This window comes from Oncorhynchus keta, chromosome 6 (genome assembly GCF_023373465.1).
Source record: "Oncorhynchus keta strain PuntledgeMale-10-30-2019 chromosome 6, Oket_V2, whole genome shotgun sequence".
NCBI classification, from domain to species: Eukaryota; Metazoa; Chordata; class Actinopteri; order Salmoniformes; family Salmonidae; genus Oncorhynchus; species Oncorhynchus keta.
In genome coordinates, this window is record NC_068426.1 from 28,824,159 (window position 1) to 28,843,379 (window position 19,221).

General features: G+C 43.8%; 1 protein-coding gene across 1 annotated transcript in view; it reads left to right on the forward strand.

Moving 5' to 3' along the window:
- The window catches only part of LOC118385355 (transmembrane protein 132C), a 213,351-nt gene that overhangs the window by 87,953 nt on the left and 106,177 nt on the right, over positions 1-19,221 (forward strand). Inside the window, exon 3 of the mRNA XM_035772439.2 lies at positions 8,985-9,128. Coding sequence (XP_035628332.1) covers positions 8,985-9,128 — 144 coding nt within the window. The remainder of the gene's footprint in view (positions 1-8,984; positions 9,129-19,221) is intronic.

The following is a 19,221-nucleotide window of genomic DNA, read 5'->3' on the forward strand; positions in this document are numbered from 1 at the left end:
GTCTGGGACCCTGGTGCAAGAGGGCTCTAGCCGTGAACACACACTTCCCATGTTCTCCAATGTCACAGTGACTGAGCCATAGTGGGCCAGCCTAACTATTGACACATAAAGGGAAGGAAGTCAGAGGAGCAGCAGATTAGCAGCTCCCCATCGTTAGTCCTAATCCTCATCATATCTTACAATTGACATAGCCCCTGCACAGTACACGCTTCCCAGATGTCACCCTGACATACCGCACGAATGATAAGTGACTGAATGAATTTGGTTGACTGAGCTTTATTGGCTGTCTGACTCAGTGGCTTGACTGACTGCAGCATCGTTGTGGATTTTTGAGTATCTGGGATGTGGGGAGCAAGTACATCCTCACCTGCTGAGAACACTAAGTCTTGGCTATGTTTAGCAGCCCTGCTGCTACCCGCTGGTTCACAGAGGCCATGTTCACGCAGAGACAAAATCACTAAAGTATTGATGAGCTGCATAAGACAGGTGCTGCTGTATTGGTCTGATTCCACCTGAGAGACTGTTATCCCAATCTGTATCAATTACTAGATGGATGGGGGGAATGGAGGGTATGCAGCAACTTGACAAGAATGCCCATCTCTTAAATGAAGAAAATGTGTTGGTCCTGGAGATTTGCTGTTTGTTATGGTATTTCATTCATCAAATATTGAATTAATTTATTATTGTGGAGTAAGTTTAGCTGAATCTGCTGAGGTAGTATCTGTTGTAGTTCAAATTAGGCTGAAGATTTCACATGGGATGACGCTGGAGAAACAAAGCAGGTACGGGGAGTAAAACATTTAGAAACAACTGACATAGACGAGACAGGAACAGCAAACTAATACTAAAGACAAAAACCATCAATGCAGCAGTGGGGAACAGAGCAGGGATCTGACAAATATAGTGGAGGAAATAAACAGGTGATAAGTGAGTCCAGGTGAGACCAATATCTCTGATGCGCGTGACGAGGGAAGGCAGGTGTGCGTGATGGATGGCAGGAGTGCGTGATGCAGGGCAACCTGGCACCCTCAAGCGCCAGAGGGGGGAAGAGCGGGAGCAGATGTGACAGTACCCCCTACCCCTCTTGGGGAGCCACCCGTTGTCCTACCTGGGGAACCGGCCGAGACATGGGCGCTGGGCAAGCCGGCCTGAAAACCAGACGAACCGGCAGGAGCGTGAGAGCCTGGCGAGCTGGCTGAGGCATGGGAGCCTGACGATCCGGCTGAGGCATGGGAGCCTGACGATCCGGCTGAGGCATGGGAGCCTGATGTCCCGGCTGAAGCAAGATGCCTATCAATCCTGCTGCAGAGAGGGAGCCCGATGATCCGGTGAAGAGTGATGTGGGATGGGAAGCCGCTGAGCCAATCGGGGCAAGGAAACCTCTCGAGCCAGCTAGGGCGTGGAAGCCCGACGAGCTGGCTCGGCACCCCCAGTTCCATAGGTGGCGACCCAGAGCCGATGTCTCCATACCAACCGGAACGCTAGTACTCCCTGATGCTTCGTATGTTGGCTGCTGCATTCTTTCACATGGAATGACGCTGGAGAGACGAAGCAGGTACAGGGAGTAAAACATTTAATAAACAACTGACATAGACGAGACAGGAACAGTGTCAGCAAACTAATACTAAAGACAAAAACAATACAATGCAGCAGTGGGGAACAGAGCAGGGATCTGACAAATATAGTGGAGGAAATAAACAGGTGATAAGTGAGTCCAGGTGAGACCAATATCTCTGACGCCCGTGACGAGGGAAGGCAGGTGTGCGTAATGGATGGCAGGAGTGTGTGATGCAGGGCATTCTGGCACCCCCCCAAGCACCAGGGGAAGGGAAGAGCGGGAGCAGACGTGACAGAAGAATCACCATTGCTAAGATCTCACGTGTTGATCATTACGGGAATTCCACAGGAGTTGATCTCTGGACTTTTTACGCTAATGTTAATGAATCTCCGAGGCAGGGTCACGTGCGCTTTTTTTTTTTTTGCTTTGTCTTTGATAGGTCCAGTGTGTAACGTATGAAGCTTAAGGAGGTGCATAGCGTCTTTGTACTGCCTGATATCAGTAGGAGGGTTCTAACTTTCATTTATCTTCCCAAAAGGTTAGCTTTGTCCCAGGGCTCACTCCCCCAGTATGTTAGCTCTATTATATAGACACATTAGACCGTCGTGAGACAGGTTAGTTTTACCCTTCTGGTGTGTGTGCATTTATCAGCCAAAACATGACACCCACCCTGTATTTAAAAGCATGTTGTCTCAACACAAACAGCTAAGATTATGTAAAATAGGGTCTAAGCTTCAACATACTTTATAGGGCGGCAGGGTAGCCTAGTGGTTAGAGCATTGGACTAGTAACCGGAAGGTTGCAAGTTCAAACCCCGAGCTGACAAGGTACAAATCTGTCGTTCTGCCCCTGAACAGGCAGTTAACCCACTGTTCCTAGGCCGTCATTGAAAATAAGAATTTGTTCTTCACTGACTTGCCTAGTTAAATAAAGGTAAAGTAAAAAATAAAATAAATAGGAACATGAAAAAAATCTGAATCTAAAGGTTCAAACATGACATCGGTTTAATTAAAAAACAGTTTTTTTCATGACATTCTAAAAAAAATGCACAACCCTGCTTGTGAGCTTTCAAATGATATCAAACTGAAACTTTTATATTTTTCAGTGATGAAGACATGGATGACTCAGGGTAGGGTGGGGTATGCAAAATGCACCTCGATCTCCTAAATGGCATTCAGGTCCAAAAAGTAACTTTCTGACAACTTCTACCATGGACATACAAGTATGGAAAGTTTTGTTTGAAACAAATGGGGTGCAACCAGAAAGGGATTGAAATCATATGGAATAACCCTCTTGTAATGTACAGTGGGGCAAAAAAGTATTTAGTCAGCCACCAATTGTGCAAGTTCTCCCACTTAAAAAGATGTACATTTTCATCATAGGTACACTTCAACTATGACAGACAAAATGAGGGGAAAAAATCCAGAAAATCACATTGTAGGATTTTTAATGAATTTATTTGCAAATTATAGTGGAAAGTAAGTATTTGGTCAATAACAAAAGTTTATCTCAATACTTTGTTATATACCCTTTGTTGGCAATGACAGGCAATGTTTTCTGTAAGTCTTCACAAGCTTTTCACACATTGTTGCTGGTATTTTGGCCCATTCCTCCATGCAGATCTCCTGTAGAGCAGTGATGTTTTGGGGCTGTTGCTGGGCAACACAGACTTTCAACTCCTTCCAAAGATTTTCTATGGGGTTGAGATCTGGAGACTGGCTAGGCCACTCCAGGACCTTGAAATGCTTCTTACGAAGCCACTTCTTCGTTGCCCGGGCGGTGTGTTTGGGATCATTGTCATGCTGAAAGACCCAGCCACGTTTCATCTTCAATGTCCTTGCTGATGGAAGGAGGTTTTCACTCAAAATCTCACGATACATGACCCCATTCATTCTTTCCTTTACATGGATCAGTCGTCCTGGTCCCTTTGCAGAAAAACAGCCCCAAAGCATGATGTTTCCACCCCCATGCTTCACAGTATGTATGGTGTTCTTTTGATGCAATTCAGCATTCTTTGTCCTCCACACACGACGAGTTGAGTTTTTACCAAAAAGTTATATTTTGGTTTCATCTGACCATATGACATTCTCCCAATCTTCTTCCGGATCATCCAAATGCTCTCAAGCAAACTTCAGTCGAGCCTGGACATGTACTGGCTTAAGTAGGGGGACACGTCTGGCACTGCAGGATTTGAGTCCTTGGCGGCGTAGTGTGTTACTGATGGTAGGCTTTGTTACTTTGGTCCCAGCTCTCTGCAGGTCATTCACTAGGTCCCCCCGTGTGGTTCTGGGATTTTTGCTCACCGTTCTTGTGATCATTTTGACCCCATGGGGTGAGATCTTGCGTGGAGCCCCAGATCGAGGGAGATTATCAGTGGTCTTGTATGTCTTCCATTTCCTAATAATTGCTCCCACAGTTGATTTCTTCAAACCAAGCTGCTTACCTATTGCAGATTCAGTCTTCCCAGCCTGGTGCAGGCCTACAATTTGGTTTCTGGTGTCCTTTGACATATCTTTGGTCTTGGCCATAGTGAAGTTTGGAGTGTGACTGTTTGAGGTTGTGGACAGGTGTCTTTTATACTGATAACAAGTTCAAACAGGTGCAATTTGCAAATAAATTCATAAAAAATCATACAATGTGATTTTCGTCTGTCATAGTTGAAGTGTACCTATGATGAAAATTACAGGCCTCTCTCATCTTTTTAAGTGGAAGAACTTGCACAATTGGTGGCTGACTAAATACTTTTTTGGCCCACTGTATATGTTGTTGTGCGTGATGGTGCCACGGGCGTCGTCGTGGAAATGACTGGACCAAGGTGCAGTGTGGTGAGTGTACATTACTTTATTTATATAAATATATCGGCAACAAAACAAGAATCAAAGAAACGACCGTGAAGCTTAAGAGGGCTATAGTGCCACTAACAAAGATAACTACCCACAATAACAAAAGGGAAAAAGGCTGCCGAAGTATGATTCCCAATCAGAGGCAACGATAGACTGATTGAGAACCATACCCAGCCAAAACATAGAAACAGAAATCATAGAAATAAATAAACTAGAATGCCCACACTAGTCACACCCTGGCCTACCCAAAATAGAGAATAAAAGCCTCTCTATGGCCAGGGCGTGACAGTACCCCCCCAAAGGTGCGGACTCCGGCCTCAAAACCTGACTTTAAAGGGGAGGGTCCGGGTTGGCATCCCTTACGGCGGCGGCTCTAGTGCGGGACGTAGACCCCCATCCGCCTCTGGTTCCACCCACTTTGGTGGCACCTCCCATTCTTTAGAAATAAAGAGACTAGAATGCCCACCCTAGTCACACCCTGGCCATAGAGAGGCTTTTATTCTCTATTTTGGGTAGGCCAGGGTGTGACTAGTGTGGGCATTCGAGTTTCTTTATTTCTATGTTTTGAGTTTCTATGTTTTGGCTGGGTATGGTTCTCAATCAGTGACAGCTGTCTATTGTTGCCTCTGATTGGGAATCATACTTAGGCAGCCTTTTTGTTTTTGTATTTTGTGGGTAGCTGTCTTTGTTAGTGGCCTGTATAGCCCTAGTAAGCTTCACAGGCTTTTCTTGTTTTGTTGGTGACATTTACATAAATAAAGGAAAATGTACGCTCACAGCCCTGCACCTTGGTCCGGTCATTTCCACGACGAAGTCCGTGAAAGATGGAGTACAGTTAGAAGGACCCTCCTTTAAATATAGCCAATTGTCTCTGTCCTCCCGGGCCCTCACATTGTCTAACCTCAGACAGGTCCTGTCTTAACCAATCAGGCTGGTCCGGTGCAGGGAGCCAGCAAGCTTTCCATTCCACTCAGCTTCCCTTTACATCAAGCCGTCCTCCCTGCCCAGACCTCACCACCAAGATCTTTATAGAAGCTTCCATTTGAATTCTCAACTGGGCCCATCACCACTTTGCTCTCTGGCCCTCCCACCTCTCTACTGCCAATTCTTTGTCTCAGCCAACTCTACTCTCCAGTCATTACCATGGGAACCAAATGTGTGCTGTCTTTTTATGTGACAGTGTCTAATCATTTGATAGAAATGTATTATTATTTGCAGTATCCTATACATCTTATAATGGTAATGTCATGTTTCAGTATAATGAAATTAGCTGAAATTGCTGGGCGACAGATTTGACTTTTTTAAAAACCTTTGTTTAACTAGGCAAGTCAGTTAATAACAAATTCTTATTTACAATGACGGCCTACCGGGGAACAGTGGGTTAACTGCCTTGTTCAGGGGCAGAACAACAGATTACCTTCAGCTCTGGGAATTTGGTCCAGCAACCTTTCAATGGATATTTCAGGCCACTTTCCTCCCGCTCTTATGTTTCCTGTTTTTGTATATTATTGTGAACTCATACTCTGTGTTATACCCTGGCTCAGTTTTTTTCCACCAATTAAAAGCCATTTGTGGGAGCTGGGGTAATCTGTGCCCCGAGCTGATAATGGTACATGCAGCTCTGTCTGTGTGTGTGTGCGCGTGTGTGTGTGCGTGTTGTGTGTATGCAATGTGTCAGATGTAGGCTACTGTATATCAATGATATACATAGCTTTCCCAAATGATTTACGCACCCCAGTACATTAATCTCACTAGTCCTAATGGCAGGCCATTCATATTTATCATGTTAAATTTCCTGCTTTCTGAAAGTCATTAATATCAATGCATGTCCGTATTTCATTAGGCGTGGAGCGGGCATGTTGACGTGCTGTTTGACCACTGATAGCCCTGGCGTGTCTGTTGTGAACATCCATCAGAGAGAGATCAGCCTCTCTCCTAGTCTCTGCTGACACCCTCATCACATCTGTAAATACTCATCTAACTGATGCACAGGTTGCTGTGGAATTAATGAGGCTGCTTCATGTGCTGATGCATGGGAAAGTGGGTCTACTCTTTAAATTGCTTTCCTTTATTGCGTCTCCTCTCTCCCTCTCCCCAGAAATCATATTAGCCAAACCAATCTCATTTAAAACATGCCCTTTCTTAATTTACCCCTGATGCTTGTTTTCTGCTGGCCGTGCTGCTGGAGTTTGCATGTCGGATGGATAGATGAGAGAGAGAGAGAGAGAGAGGGTGGAAATGAGGGAGAGAAAAGGAGAGGAGAGAAGAGAGAAGCAGCAAGAGAAGTGCACTGCCTGAGAGAGACCACAAACACCATTGTAAATAAAACCTATATTTATGTTTATTTATGTTCTCTTTTGTACTTTAACTATTTGCACATCGTTGAAACACTGTATATAGACATAATATGACATTTGAAATGTCTTTGTTCTTTTGAAACTTCTGTGATTGTAATGTTTACTGTTGTTCATTTTTTATATTGTTTATTATTTATATCACTTGCTTTGGAAATATAAACATGTGTTTCCCATGCCAATAAAGCCCCTTAAATTGAAAACTGAATTGAGGGAGAGAGAGGGAGAGCCGGTCATATGGGCTTATTATCTGTTGTGCCTCGTTCATCTGAAACTGAAGTTTGATGTTCAATATCTGAACCCTATAGATGTGGGTTGTCGATTTGTTTATCAACTAATTGTCTTCCCGTGTGTCTTCAGGGTGGAGTCATTACAGAGTGAAGCTCCACACAGGTTGAGAAAGAACACAGAGGTGTGTCTCAAATGGCACCCTATTCCCTACATAGTGCACGACTTTTGACCATAGCCTTATGGGTCCTGGTCAAAAAGTGCACACTCAATAGGTAATAGGGTGCCATTTGGGAAGCCCATACAGGGAGCTGGGGGCCATCAATAACTCCTCAGCCACCTCGGCAGTGGCGTCGGCTGTAGCTGGCCTTTATCTGGGCTCGTCAGGAGCTCCACACTGAACACAGCCAAGTTATTACTGCTAGCTGCAACTGCCTGATAAGATCAAAGGAGAAGCCAGTCCGAGTCGGGAGATGTGTGCCGCCCTCTCTCCCTTTGGTCCGAGCGCGGTTTGTCACGTCATTATCCACCGTAATGTCTGAACTTTCTCAGTGCGTTAGAAGTCCTTCGCGGTTTTCAGGGGTGCAACGAGGACAATCTGCTTCTCGATTTTTGTCATATATATTTTTTTTATGTGAGAAATTCTCCCTGCTACCAGCTTCTTCCCAGTGTACAGTGATTTTTCTTCTTTTTTTTAATTCCGTTTTACCATGTAACAATTTCCCTCAATGTCGTTCTACTGTATCTATTCTTGACTCTTTTTCATTTTTTATTTAAAAACACTGATTAATTTGTGTAACAGCAAGGCAATTTGTCATGATGGAAAAACGTAGGGAGAGCCGCTTAGACACATCAGTGCAATTTCCTTTGACAAGGCAGAGAATAAAATAAAATAAAATGGACATGCATTAGAATGGAGAACAAGAGCAGGTTAGAGTAACTGCTCCTATCCAGCCTCCCAGCCTTATCCATGGGTAACAGCACAGATCAAAATGAGAGTGGGCAGCTCTGGTCTGAATACTCTTTAAAGCGACAATCAGCAGTAGAAACAATAACAAAGCATAATCTCTGCCCCTGTGTCGGTAAAAAGCTGAGGGCAGGGCTGGAGAAATGTAACCACTCTCAAATTCATAGACAGAGCGATGGATGCAAGGACTGACTGTCCATGACATCAACATGATAGTTTTAACCATGTTTTGAGGTTCTATAATGTTTGTTTACATTTACTTTGTTTACAAACATTGGAGTAAAACAATGTTATATTTTGGGTTCTGATGGATGAGTTATATTCTTCAAGAATCAATGGGTACATAATCATTCATTTATGAGTCCAAAAATTGATATAGCAACTTCTGATTGCTCCTTTAAAACCACAGGTGTGGAGGAATTTACATAATAGACTGCACCACCTGTTTCTACCTTTGGAAGTCAATATGGACACAGGTTATTCAATTCCTGTTGTATTGGGTTTAAGTAGTGTTCCTGGCTTGTTTTGAACTGCTTATTATAGTTCCGCAATGTGTTCCTTGAAGATTCATTCAAAGTTCATCCGACGTCTTTATTGTTTTAAACAGCCGACATGCCATCTGTTTGTGTTACATTTGTTTGCTGCAAATCACATTTTCTCGTAGCCTAGCTAACAGTATGCTGTGAGGCTTGGCTTTATTCAGAGCCAATTCTCCTATGGTGAACTGTGAACTCTTTCTGTATGTAAGACTTTTGGAACTCTTGTTCAATACCCATGGTATGGAATCTGTGTCTGGATCAGAATAGACCTGGATCAATCATTTACATTTACATTTAAGTCATTTAGCAGACGCTCTTATCCAGATGCAGTACATGCACATAGCCAAGGATGCTAGACCAGTGACATCACATTAAAGACATGTCACCCTATTTCCTATATAGTGCACTAATTTTGACCAGGACCATTTAGGATGCACACATGGTAATCAGGCCTATTAATGTTGTTGTCTGACCTCTGACCTCTCTCTCCTCCAGGGTGAAGTTGAAGGATGGCGTGGCGTTTCTGGGGGCGCGGGCCAGTAACCCAGTCCTGTGGACGGTGAGTCAGGACGTGAGGAGCGAGGGGCACAGGGTCGTCACTCTCCACTGTCACCGCAATGAGAACACCTTTGGTCAGAGGTCAGTGGCGCCTGGTTCTTGTCAGATTAACACCTATTAATTGGGATTAGACATTCTGTAATAGCATGGATTATTGGTAGGAACAGGAGTTTTTCCTGGTCAGACCATGTGGTCCGGAAAATCTCAGGGCCCTAATTATGTCTTATGGGCTAAGCAAATGTCCTGGTATGCTGCTAACTCAGCAGGCTCAGCAACAATGTTCATGAATAACAATGCTGTTATTACAGCCCCACAGCCCCTCCCCCCCAAAGGGACCACTCATTAATGATAACAATTTCACTACTGAGCCACTGAACTTCAGAGCTAAACTTTAGTGCACTTGGCTCTCTTTGGACTCAATTTCCATATATACAGTGGGGTTCTTTCCGAAACAACTCAGCTTGAATGTCTTACTCAAGGGCCCAACGTGTGGGACTGGAAGAAGCATGGGACTGTTTGATATTAGAACAAAGAATACTACTACGACAGGCTGTTTTTAATCAGGCTGTGAGGGTTGAAACTGTTGATCTTAGCCAATCAGATGTATTTGTTATGCAGTTCCTTCTTGGTGCACTCTAAAGGCATTTGACCTAATCTCAATTAAACCATGAACAGGAATGTGTTACCTCTAAGACCCTGAATAGACCCAAACTCTAATCCACCAGTCCAACAACGTCTTATGCTCTAACTGTTACTCCACACACAGGCCATCATGTCCATCTCTCTGACACCTCCTCCACACTTATGTGTCTCGTATTCCCATCCCTCTCCCCTGCACTCTTAGAAAAAAGGGTTCCAAAAGGATTCTTTGGCTGTCCCCATAGAAGAACCATTTTTGGTTCCGGATAGAACCATTTTTGGTTCCAGGTAGAACTCTTTTGGGTTCCATGTAGAACCCTCTGTGGAAAGGTTTCTACATGCAATACAAAAGGGTTCTACATGGAACCAAAAGGGTTCTACTTGGAACCAGAAAGCGTTCTTCAAAGGGTTATCCTATGGGGACAGCTAAAGAACCCTTTTCAGTTCTAGATAGCATCTTTTTTTTCTAAGAGTGTACAATTCAAAGCAAAGCTCTCGAGGAGAGGAAACACATGAACATAAACAAAGCTGGGCTCCTTGCCTGTGGACCTGTACAAGTTATATTCAAATACAATTAGATTATTAGATCGTTTTTTTCACTCTCCTCATTGAAAGCGCATTGTGCAGGGAGATGTCTAAAGAAGATATATATTATTTTGTTGTTTTTACTCTGCTTCGAAATTGAATATCCTGTCGAGCGACATAAGTTATTCGGTTTGGGCGCTGCAAATTACTCTTAAGTTGCATCGAATGGGTAAGGAAATGTTTAGACCTAAAGCACATCTTTGTTAGACTTCGTATAACTGTCACGGTTTCCATAGTTCTCCCAAGAGAATGTTGTTGTTCATAACAGCCTGCCTGAAACCACACACAGTAATGTAGCTAGTTATAAACATATATGTTCCTGATCCACATGACCCTTCCTCTTTGAGTGTTTGAGGACACAGAAAGGTCCCTCTGCGTCCACAACCCTCTATCATCAGCGGTGACATTCAAATTGGTACAGCCTGGATATAGCCAGGGCCCCAGGATTCATCAGGTAACATGTACCCCTAAAATCAGGTCATTTACCTAGGCAAAGCAGAGATCATTAAAATACCATGATTTATAAATTAGCCACGGTGTAACAGGAAGTACTGTACTGTATGTGATGCAGGTTCCCAGGGGGGACACAGTCTCTCTAACGAGTTGCTGTATTTCAGGTCTAATTTCTGTATTTTCTCCCACGCTGACACTAATGAGATCCCTAAGAAATCACCGCTTTTTCTTACGTGTGCTGTAGATGACAAGATTTCTCTGCTAGCGTACTCCCATGGTTGGTGTTAGAGTCAGTATGGTTCTATGGTCAGTGGGAGTAAGGTTGTGCTGACGTGTGTGTGTGTGTTTATGTTTTACTATACTTGTGAGGACCAGAAGTCCTCACAAGTAAAGTTAACCAAAGAGAATTGGGACACGTGAGAACAGTTGGCCGGTCCTAAAAAAGTAAAATGTTATTTTAGGCATAGGGGTTAGGTTTAGGGTTAGAATTAGGTTTAGGGGTTAGGTTTAGGGTTAGGGGTCTGGGGTTAAGGTTAGGGCAAGGGAAAATAAGGTTTTCAATGGGAATCAATTGTTGGTCACCCAAACGTGTAATACACAGGTGTGTGTGTGTGTGTGTGTGTGTGTGTGTGTGTGTGTGTGTGTGTGTGTGTGTGTGTGTGTGTGTGTGTGTGTGTGTGTGTGTGTGTGTGTGTGTGTGTGTGTGTGTGTGTGTGGTGTGAGAGAGAGAGACAGAGAGAGAGAAAAAGGACAGAAATAGAAAAAAAGGGAAATGAGGAGAGACAATGAGAAATTAAAAAGAGTAGGCCTAATGCATCTTTCAGGACCATGGACAGCGTACCAAACGTTTACTGCTTTATCATAAATGGACATGTTTATGGAACGATAGACATCGACATATGAAAGACATCATAAAATGAAACCATGTCAGGAGGCAGATTAAAAGAGGAACAACCAATGTGCACTATATATACAAACGTATGTGGACACCCCTTCAAATTAGTGGATTTGGCAATTTCAGCCACACCTGTTGCTGACAGGTGTCTAAAATTTAGCACACAGCCATGCAATCTCAATAGACAAACATTGGCAGTAGAATGGCCTTACTGAAGAGCTCCATGATTTTCAATGTGGCACCATCATAGGATATATCACCTTTCCAACAATTCAGTTTGTCAAATTTCTGCCTTGCTAGAGCTGCCCCGGTCAATTATAAGTGATGTTATTGTGAAGTGGAATCCTCTAGGAGCAACAACTGCTCAGCCGCAAAGTTGTAGGCCACACAAACTCATAGAACGGGACCGCCGAGTCCTGAAGAGCATAGTGTGTAAAAATTGTATGTCCTCAATTGCAGCTCACTGTTTTTCCTGGTTCGGGCTAGGCCCCTTAGTTCCAATGAAAGGGAAACCTAATTCTACAGCACACAGACGGTTCTGTGCTTCCAACTTTGTGGCAACAGTTTGGGGAAGGTCCGCTCCTGTTTGAGCATGACAATGCCCCTGTGTACAAAGCGAGGTCCATACAGAAATGGTTTGTTGGGATCGGTTTGGACGATCTTGACTGGTCTGCACAGAGCCCTGACCTCAACCCCATCGAACACCTTTGGGGTGAATTGGAATGCCAATTGTGAGCCAGGGCTAATTGCCCATGATCAGTGTCTGACCTCACTAATGCTCTTGTGGCTGAATGGAAGCAAGTCCCCGTAGCAATGTTCCAACATCGAGTGGAAAGCCTTCCAGAAGAGTGGACAAGCCATAGCTTCAACGGGGGGACCAACTCTATATTAATGCCCATGATTTTGGAATGGGATTCTCAATGAGCAGGTGTTCACATACTTGTACATGTGCTGTAGAGATTTCCCCCCATGAACTATAAAGTCACCATGTCATCTCTGTCTCTGTCAGCCGAGATTAGTTTACTATCACAGAGGAGAAAAAAGATCCAGAGCATTCCAGTCTTTTTCTACTGTAAATTTATTTTTTCGCTCAGTCTCTCTGTGGTTCCTAAAACGCTCCTTTCCCCTATCATTTTGTTTCTATATTTTCATCTCTCTCTCATCCACCTTCTCTTGTTCTCTCTTATTTTTCTCTCTTTTTCTCCTATTCTATTTCATTCTTCTCTGTGGTGTTTTTTCATATTCCTCTTGAACGGTGTGTGAAATGAAAGGATCAGTTCCTCCAGGTGGAAGCTGCTGTGCCTTCACACAATCCTCCACCAATCACAGGCCTTCGCCTGCAGACCACCCTGTACCCTCGTCACACAACCAGTCAAACCACAAAGAGCGGCGAAGGAAAATACAGTTATTTCAGGAATATATAAATGTTAAAGAGTGTGTAAGCCTACAGATGTACAGCTCCCTTCTCCTACTAAAATGACATCACTTGCAGATGATTTGATCCTTATAACCAATTGATTCTTAGACGTGAAGTACATTTAAGTGTAAGACTGTCCAACGGATTTTGCCACGATGTGCAATTGATTAGTATATCTGTGTTTTGTTAAACGGAGTGCATTCATTATTTCTTCAGAGATGTCCTTATCATTTAATATAAAACACATTATTTTCTCTTGTTATATTACTCACATAACCCACACATCCCCACAGTCAGACTCTCCATTCAACAGTGTGATGTGCATTACATCGAACAGCACCGTCAATATACTATTATATGCCTAGACACATTCAGTGTTTTCTCTCTTTATTGATTCTTCATGCTGTGAGATGGCTTGAAGTGAGATCCTCACAGGGCTATGTAGCCTGTGTCTAATCCTGGACTCAATGGGCCTTCTAATCTCTCAGCTGGCTCTGACGACTCGCAAAGCCCCATCAGAGTCTCATTTTATCACCATGTATGATACTCTCACTTTCTTTCTCTCTTTCTTCTCCTCATTGACGATTAGCAAGGGGGATTCGATTGAGCTGTCTTTTCATTTGTCGTTGATCTGTTCGCATGACGACAACCTTTGATGTCACCTTTGTTTTAGTTTTGCCTAAAGACCGGGTTGACCTCCTACTGTTTTTAGATTTAAACATTTTTTAGATTTCACTACTTTTTTCCCTCCCTTGCCATTTTCCTGCTTTCTGTCTCTCTCTCTCCCGTAGTCGATCCATCTCTGAATGTCTCATTAGCTTGTGGGACCAGAGAAAATTTGCCATGTAATCACCTGTGCCTACCCCATTTATTCTATTTCTCATAGGGCCCTACACTCTCAGAGCACATCTCATCAATCCTTTATCCCCATGTGTACATTTATTATATTTTCGGTGACTTTCCTATATGCTCTCTTAAAGAAACAGAGCACACCACTGCAGTCTTTTAATCCTATTTGTAAAGCATGATTTTGTTTCTTCCTATGCTTCATTCCCCATCGGCCCCCAACATCTGTTGAGCGTCAAACTCACATTTCCATGGTCTGCATGTATTATCATATTGCTCTGGTTTTTGCCTGGACCCCTTTCAGGTATAGCCACAACACAAACCTGTAGAATACCTGAGGATGTTTGTAGCCTAGTGAATGAAGAATGTGTCCCCCACACACAACCCCACACATCAGAAGTGTATTTGATAGATGGAAGGTTTCCATCTTACATCCTGTGGGAATCCTATACTGTCTATAGGAAACTGAGAAATAGAGAATTCTCAGTCTTTGTCATTCTCAGTCAAGTCCTAGCCTCAGCATTCATATTAACTACAGCTTTTACATGCACCATCACAAACAGCATCAGCACTCCAATGACTTATATGTCCACCTGGTTACTTTGAGTACCCATCCCCCACACACTCCCTCCCTGTTGGTGCAGTCCATTAAACAGGGCTGTCTGGACAGGGTTAATGAGGCTGCTGACCCCTGGGTGACCACGTGCTGACCTAGACTCTTACGTCTGCTTCTCCACCTCATTAATCTGCCAAGGACAAAGGACCCACCTCCACATCCCCCTGCTGGAGAGAGAGAGATCGAGGGAGGGGGAGAGAGAAGAAAGCGATTTAGAGAGAGAGAGAGAGACAGAGAGAGAGAGAGGAGGAAAAACAGAGCGAGAAAGAGAGAGAAAGGAGTGGAGGAAGGAAGGGAAGGATAGAGTGGGGAGGGAAGGTTGAGGGGAGAGAGAAGGAAGGAGAGAGTGAGAGAAAAGGAGAGATACACTATATGACCAGAAGTATGTGGACACCTGCTCATTGAACATCTCATTCCAAAATAATGGGCATTAAAATGCTGATATAACTGCCTCCACTCTTCTGTAAAGGCTTTTCACTAGATGTTGGAACATTGCTTCGGGGACTCAGCCACAAGAGCATTAGTGAGGTCAGGCACTGATGTTGGGCAATTAGGCCTGACTCGCAGTCGGCATTCCAATTCATCCCAAAGGTGTTCGATGGGGTTGAGGTCAGGGTTTTGTGCAGCCCAGTTAAGTTCTTCCACACTGAACTTGACAAACCATTCCTGTATGGACCTTGCTTTGTGCACTGGGGAATTGTCATTCTGAAACAGGAACAGGCCTTCCCCAAACTGTTGCCACAAAGTTGGAAGCACAGAATCTTCTAGAATGTCATTGTATGCTGTAGCTTTAAGATTTCCCTTCACTGGAATTAAACCTGAACCATGAAAACCAGCCTTACACCACTCCAGCCAACGCTTGGCATTGTGCATGGTGATTTTAGACTTGTATGCGTCTGCTCGGCCATGGAAACCCATTTCATGACGCCGCCGACAAACAGTTCTTGTGCTGACATTGCTTCCAGATGCAGTTTGAAACTTGGTAGTGAGTGTTGCACCCGAGGACAGAAGATTTTTATAGCTCTACGCACTTCAGCACTCGCCAGTCCCGTTCTATGAGCTTGTGTGGCCTACCCTTCGTGGCTGAGCCTTTGTTGCACCTAGATATTTCCACTTCACAATAACAGCACTTACAGTCAACCGGGGAAGCTTTAGTGAATGCATACATTCACTACATTCATACAATCAAACCCACAACCCTGACATTGTAAGTTCCATGCTCTACCAACTCAGCCACACGGGACCTTTATACTGCCAATGTTTGTCTATGGAGATTGCATGGCTCTGTGCTCAATTTTATAGACCTGTCAGCAACAGGTGTGGCTGAAATAGCTGAATCCATTTATTTGAAGGCGTGTCCACATACGTTTGTATTTATAGTGTAGCTCATCACAGCCACCATCACTAGCATGCTGTGAATGAAGTATTTTAGGAAGTAAAATTCACTTGTTGATACTTTCATTTCTTCTTCCTTTTGCTTTTTAGCATGAGTTGCTTGACAGGATGGGCATTGGTTTTAGAAGGTTCTTTCTCAGCATCTTCTCACCTTCATATGCAAATGTTCCTAGAGTGCCCCTGGCGTATTTATGAGCCATAGAGAAACAGAGAAATCCATAATTGAGATTTCTGCCGATAGAAGACTCCCTTGCTGTCATCTTCATTGAGGAGAGCTAAATGACTGATTACATGGCCTTCCTCCAAGGAGGAAACACTATCCCTGAGATAGTATGGAGTCTATCTTCCCGAGTTAATCAGCACCATGCTGCTGTATTTAATGAAGTGTTGAAGATCCAGAGCTGGGTGAGGGTATGGATGGTATACGTTTCCCAAGGCCAGCTGGAGTTCCTAATCACACAGGACCAGCCCCCTGTACCATCATCTCCAACATTTCTGTTGATGAAACTCCCCAGCAGCGCTAGTGGTGCTCCTTCTGATAAACAGAGATTGTGAAGCTTCTGAACTGAAACTGGCCAAGGGTCTCTGACAGAGTGAGTCAAGAGAAATGAATGTCTACCAGGGTTTAAGTGGCGACCCGCTGGGCTTCTGCTGTCACCAACTAGTTAAACAACAATCCTACTGCCGGCTGAGCCAAGACCCGGTCTGCATCTCAAGTTTTTGGTATTGATGCGAAAGCAGCAGCCTCTCTTCCTGGGGTCCACACAAAACATGAAACATTACATATTACAGAACATGAATATACAAGACCAGCTCAAGGACAGAACTACGTAAATTTAAAAACGGCACACATAGCCTACATACTGTATCTATACATAAACACAACATATCTAGGTCAAATAGGGGAGAGGCATTGTGCGGTGAGGTGTTGCTTTGTCTGTTTTTTTGAAACCAGGTCTGTTGTTCATTTGAGAAATATGTGAAGGAAAGGAGTTCCATGTAATAATGGCTCTGTAGAATACTTTACGCTTTCTTGTGAAAGAAACCCTGGTGGCATGTCTGTGTGTGTCAGAGCTGTACTTACAACTTTTTAGCTACTTTGCAACCACTTAGCATGTTAGCTAACCCTTCCCCTAACCCTAACCCTTTAACCTAACTCCTGAACTTATCCCTAATCTTAACCCTAACCCATAGCCTAGCTAACGTTAGCCACCTAGCTAGAATTCATAACATATCATACGTTTTGCAAATTTGTAACATATAATACGAATAATGCAAAATGCTCTCAGAGCAGGTTGGGTGAGGAGGAAGGGGATATTCTGAGTGGGACATGGCGGTATCACAGAGGGAGATATAATGCATTTTGAGAATTTCCATCAATGATGACAGGTCCCCGTAAATAAATCAGTGGTTTTTGTTTTGATCCTATCAGCTTAGGCCATGTGCGTTATGAGGCCATTATGATTAACTGGCTACCGGTCATTAACATCTCTGCATCCACATGCCCGGTTGACGCACGTCACTTCCAGTAGTCATTGGAATCAGATTGCATTGAGGGATATTTGATTCAGCTCTAATTCACAGCAGTAAATGTGGTACCAATGTCCTTGTGGTTAAAGGCTCGCCTCATCCTTGATTGTCTGTTTTCTTTGGCAGTGTGCGTTGAGCTTTGGCGCAGTGGCCTCAATAGTTTAAGGCTGATTGACTCCTTATAAACTGGAAAGGGCTGGATATCAAACCCCTCTCCAATTTTTCTGTCAATGAATATTGCCTCGGATGACTGTCCAGCACAGCGATCTATGCTATATCCAGATATTGATGTTTATTGGGATTGGGTATATATCATAAGAAAAGCTTTTTGGTCTTCATTTAAGGTTAGGCATAAGGTCAGCAGTGTGGTTAAGGTTAGGTTTAATGATTTGATGACTTTGTGGCTGTCCCAGCTAGTGACTACCCTGCAGTGCTACCTCCAGTACACAAGTCATCCCAATAAATGCCAATATGCTAATGTGACACAGCACGGGTACAAAAATACACATGGGGCCTCATATAGAACATACTACTATCCAGCATTATGTGCCCATTCCTCATGGCACATTGGGAATGATGAATTTCTGCTCCTTCTAATCTAATGCACTGGGGGGTAACCACACTGTCCTGACTACTCTAGCTGCTCATGTGAGGAAAGGGAGAAAAAAACAGAATAAAGAGGAGAGGAGGGGAAAGTGAAAGGGAGATATCACAATGTGCAGGAGGAGGATTGCTTTCCGTAGCATGGCCTGGGGCCGGTATTACCATATCATGAGAACTATCCATCAAATTGGGTTAAATTGTACATGCCGTTTCAGGGCTATGTATACAGCGGTAATGAGATCATGGATACGATGCAGAGAGAGATGACGCTTCGTGCTCCACCAGCGCTTGCCCACATTACGGTTTGATTGTGTGGTAGCATGGTACACAGAGCAGAACAGACTCATCCCTATACTCATCCACTTGTTCATTTATCCATCCAGAGCTCGCTGTCGTACACCTAACCGGCTCACTTTTTCATGCGCTCCGCCGTTAGCTGGTGGGAAGAAACAGCATGTTGCTAGAATATCTGACATTAAAGACCGCTCGTCTGGCATTTCCACCCGTTCTCCCTGTCTCTTGCTAGACGTGTACAGCAAGAGAGAGTATGTAAATGTCTCGTCTAAAACAAGCTCAGGCTTTCTTACGCTCGTGTTCATGGCACTTTCATCCGACCCCTCCACAATAGGCCCACAGAGAGAAGTCTCGCAGTCTTACATCTGGAGACAGATGGCTGCTATGTTGTATAAGAATGACACACTATATAACGATACAATACCTGTGGGTTTTGAGAGAACTGTATTCACTCACATTGTGCTGTAATGTCACGCGCCACATGACGCAGGTTCAGGCGAAGTCTGGGACATCATGCACTCTCTGGAGTCTTGTTGTGTTGATGGCTTGTAATTGTTGTGTAGCCTATGTACTACTGTCAATTAATTGTTATAGTGCTGTACAAACGTCACTGTTAGACGCCCCTGCATGAATTCTCCAGTGTTTTTGCAGGGTTTTTATTCATATTTAGTTTCTGAATTGGTGAAAAAACTGTGATTGACAAACAGCCCTGGAAGTACATGTGTGACATGTGTTGGCATCTTCTCGATCTCTCTCGCTCGATATTTCTCTCTCTCACTCTCTCTTACTGTCTCTGTGTTTGTGTGTTTGCGTGTGTTTGCATGTGTGTGTGTGTGTCCATGTGCTTGTGTGTACAGTGCATTCAGAAAAGATTCAGGCCCCTTGACTTTTTCCACATTTT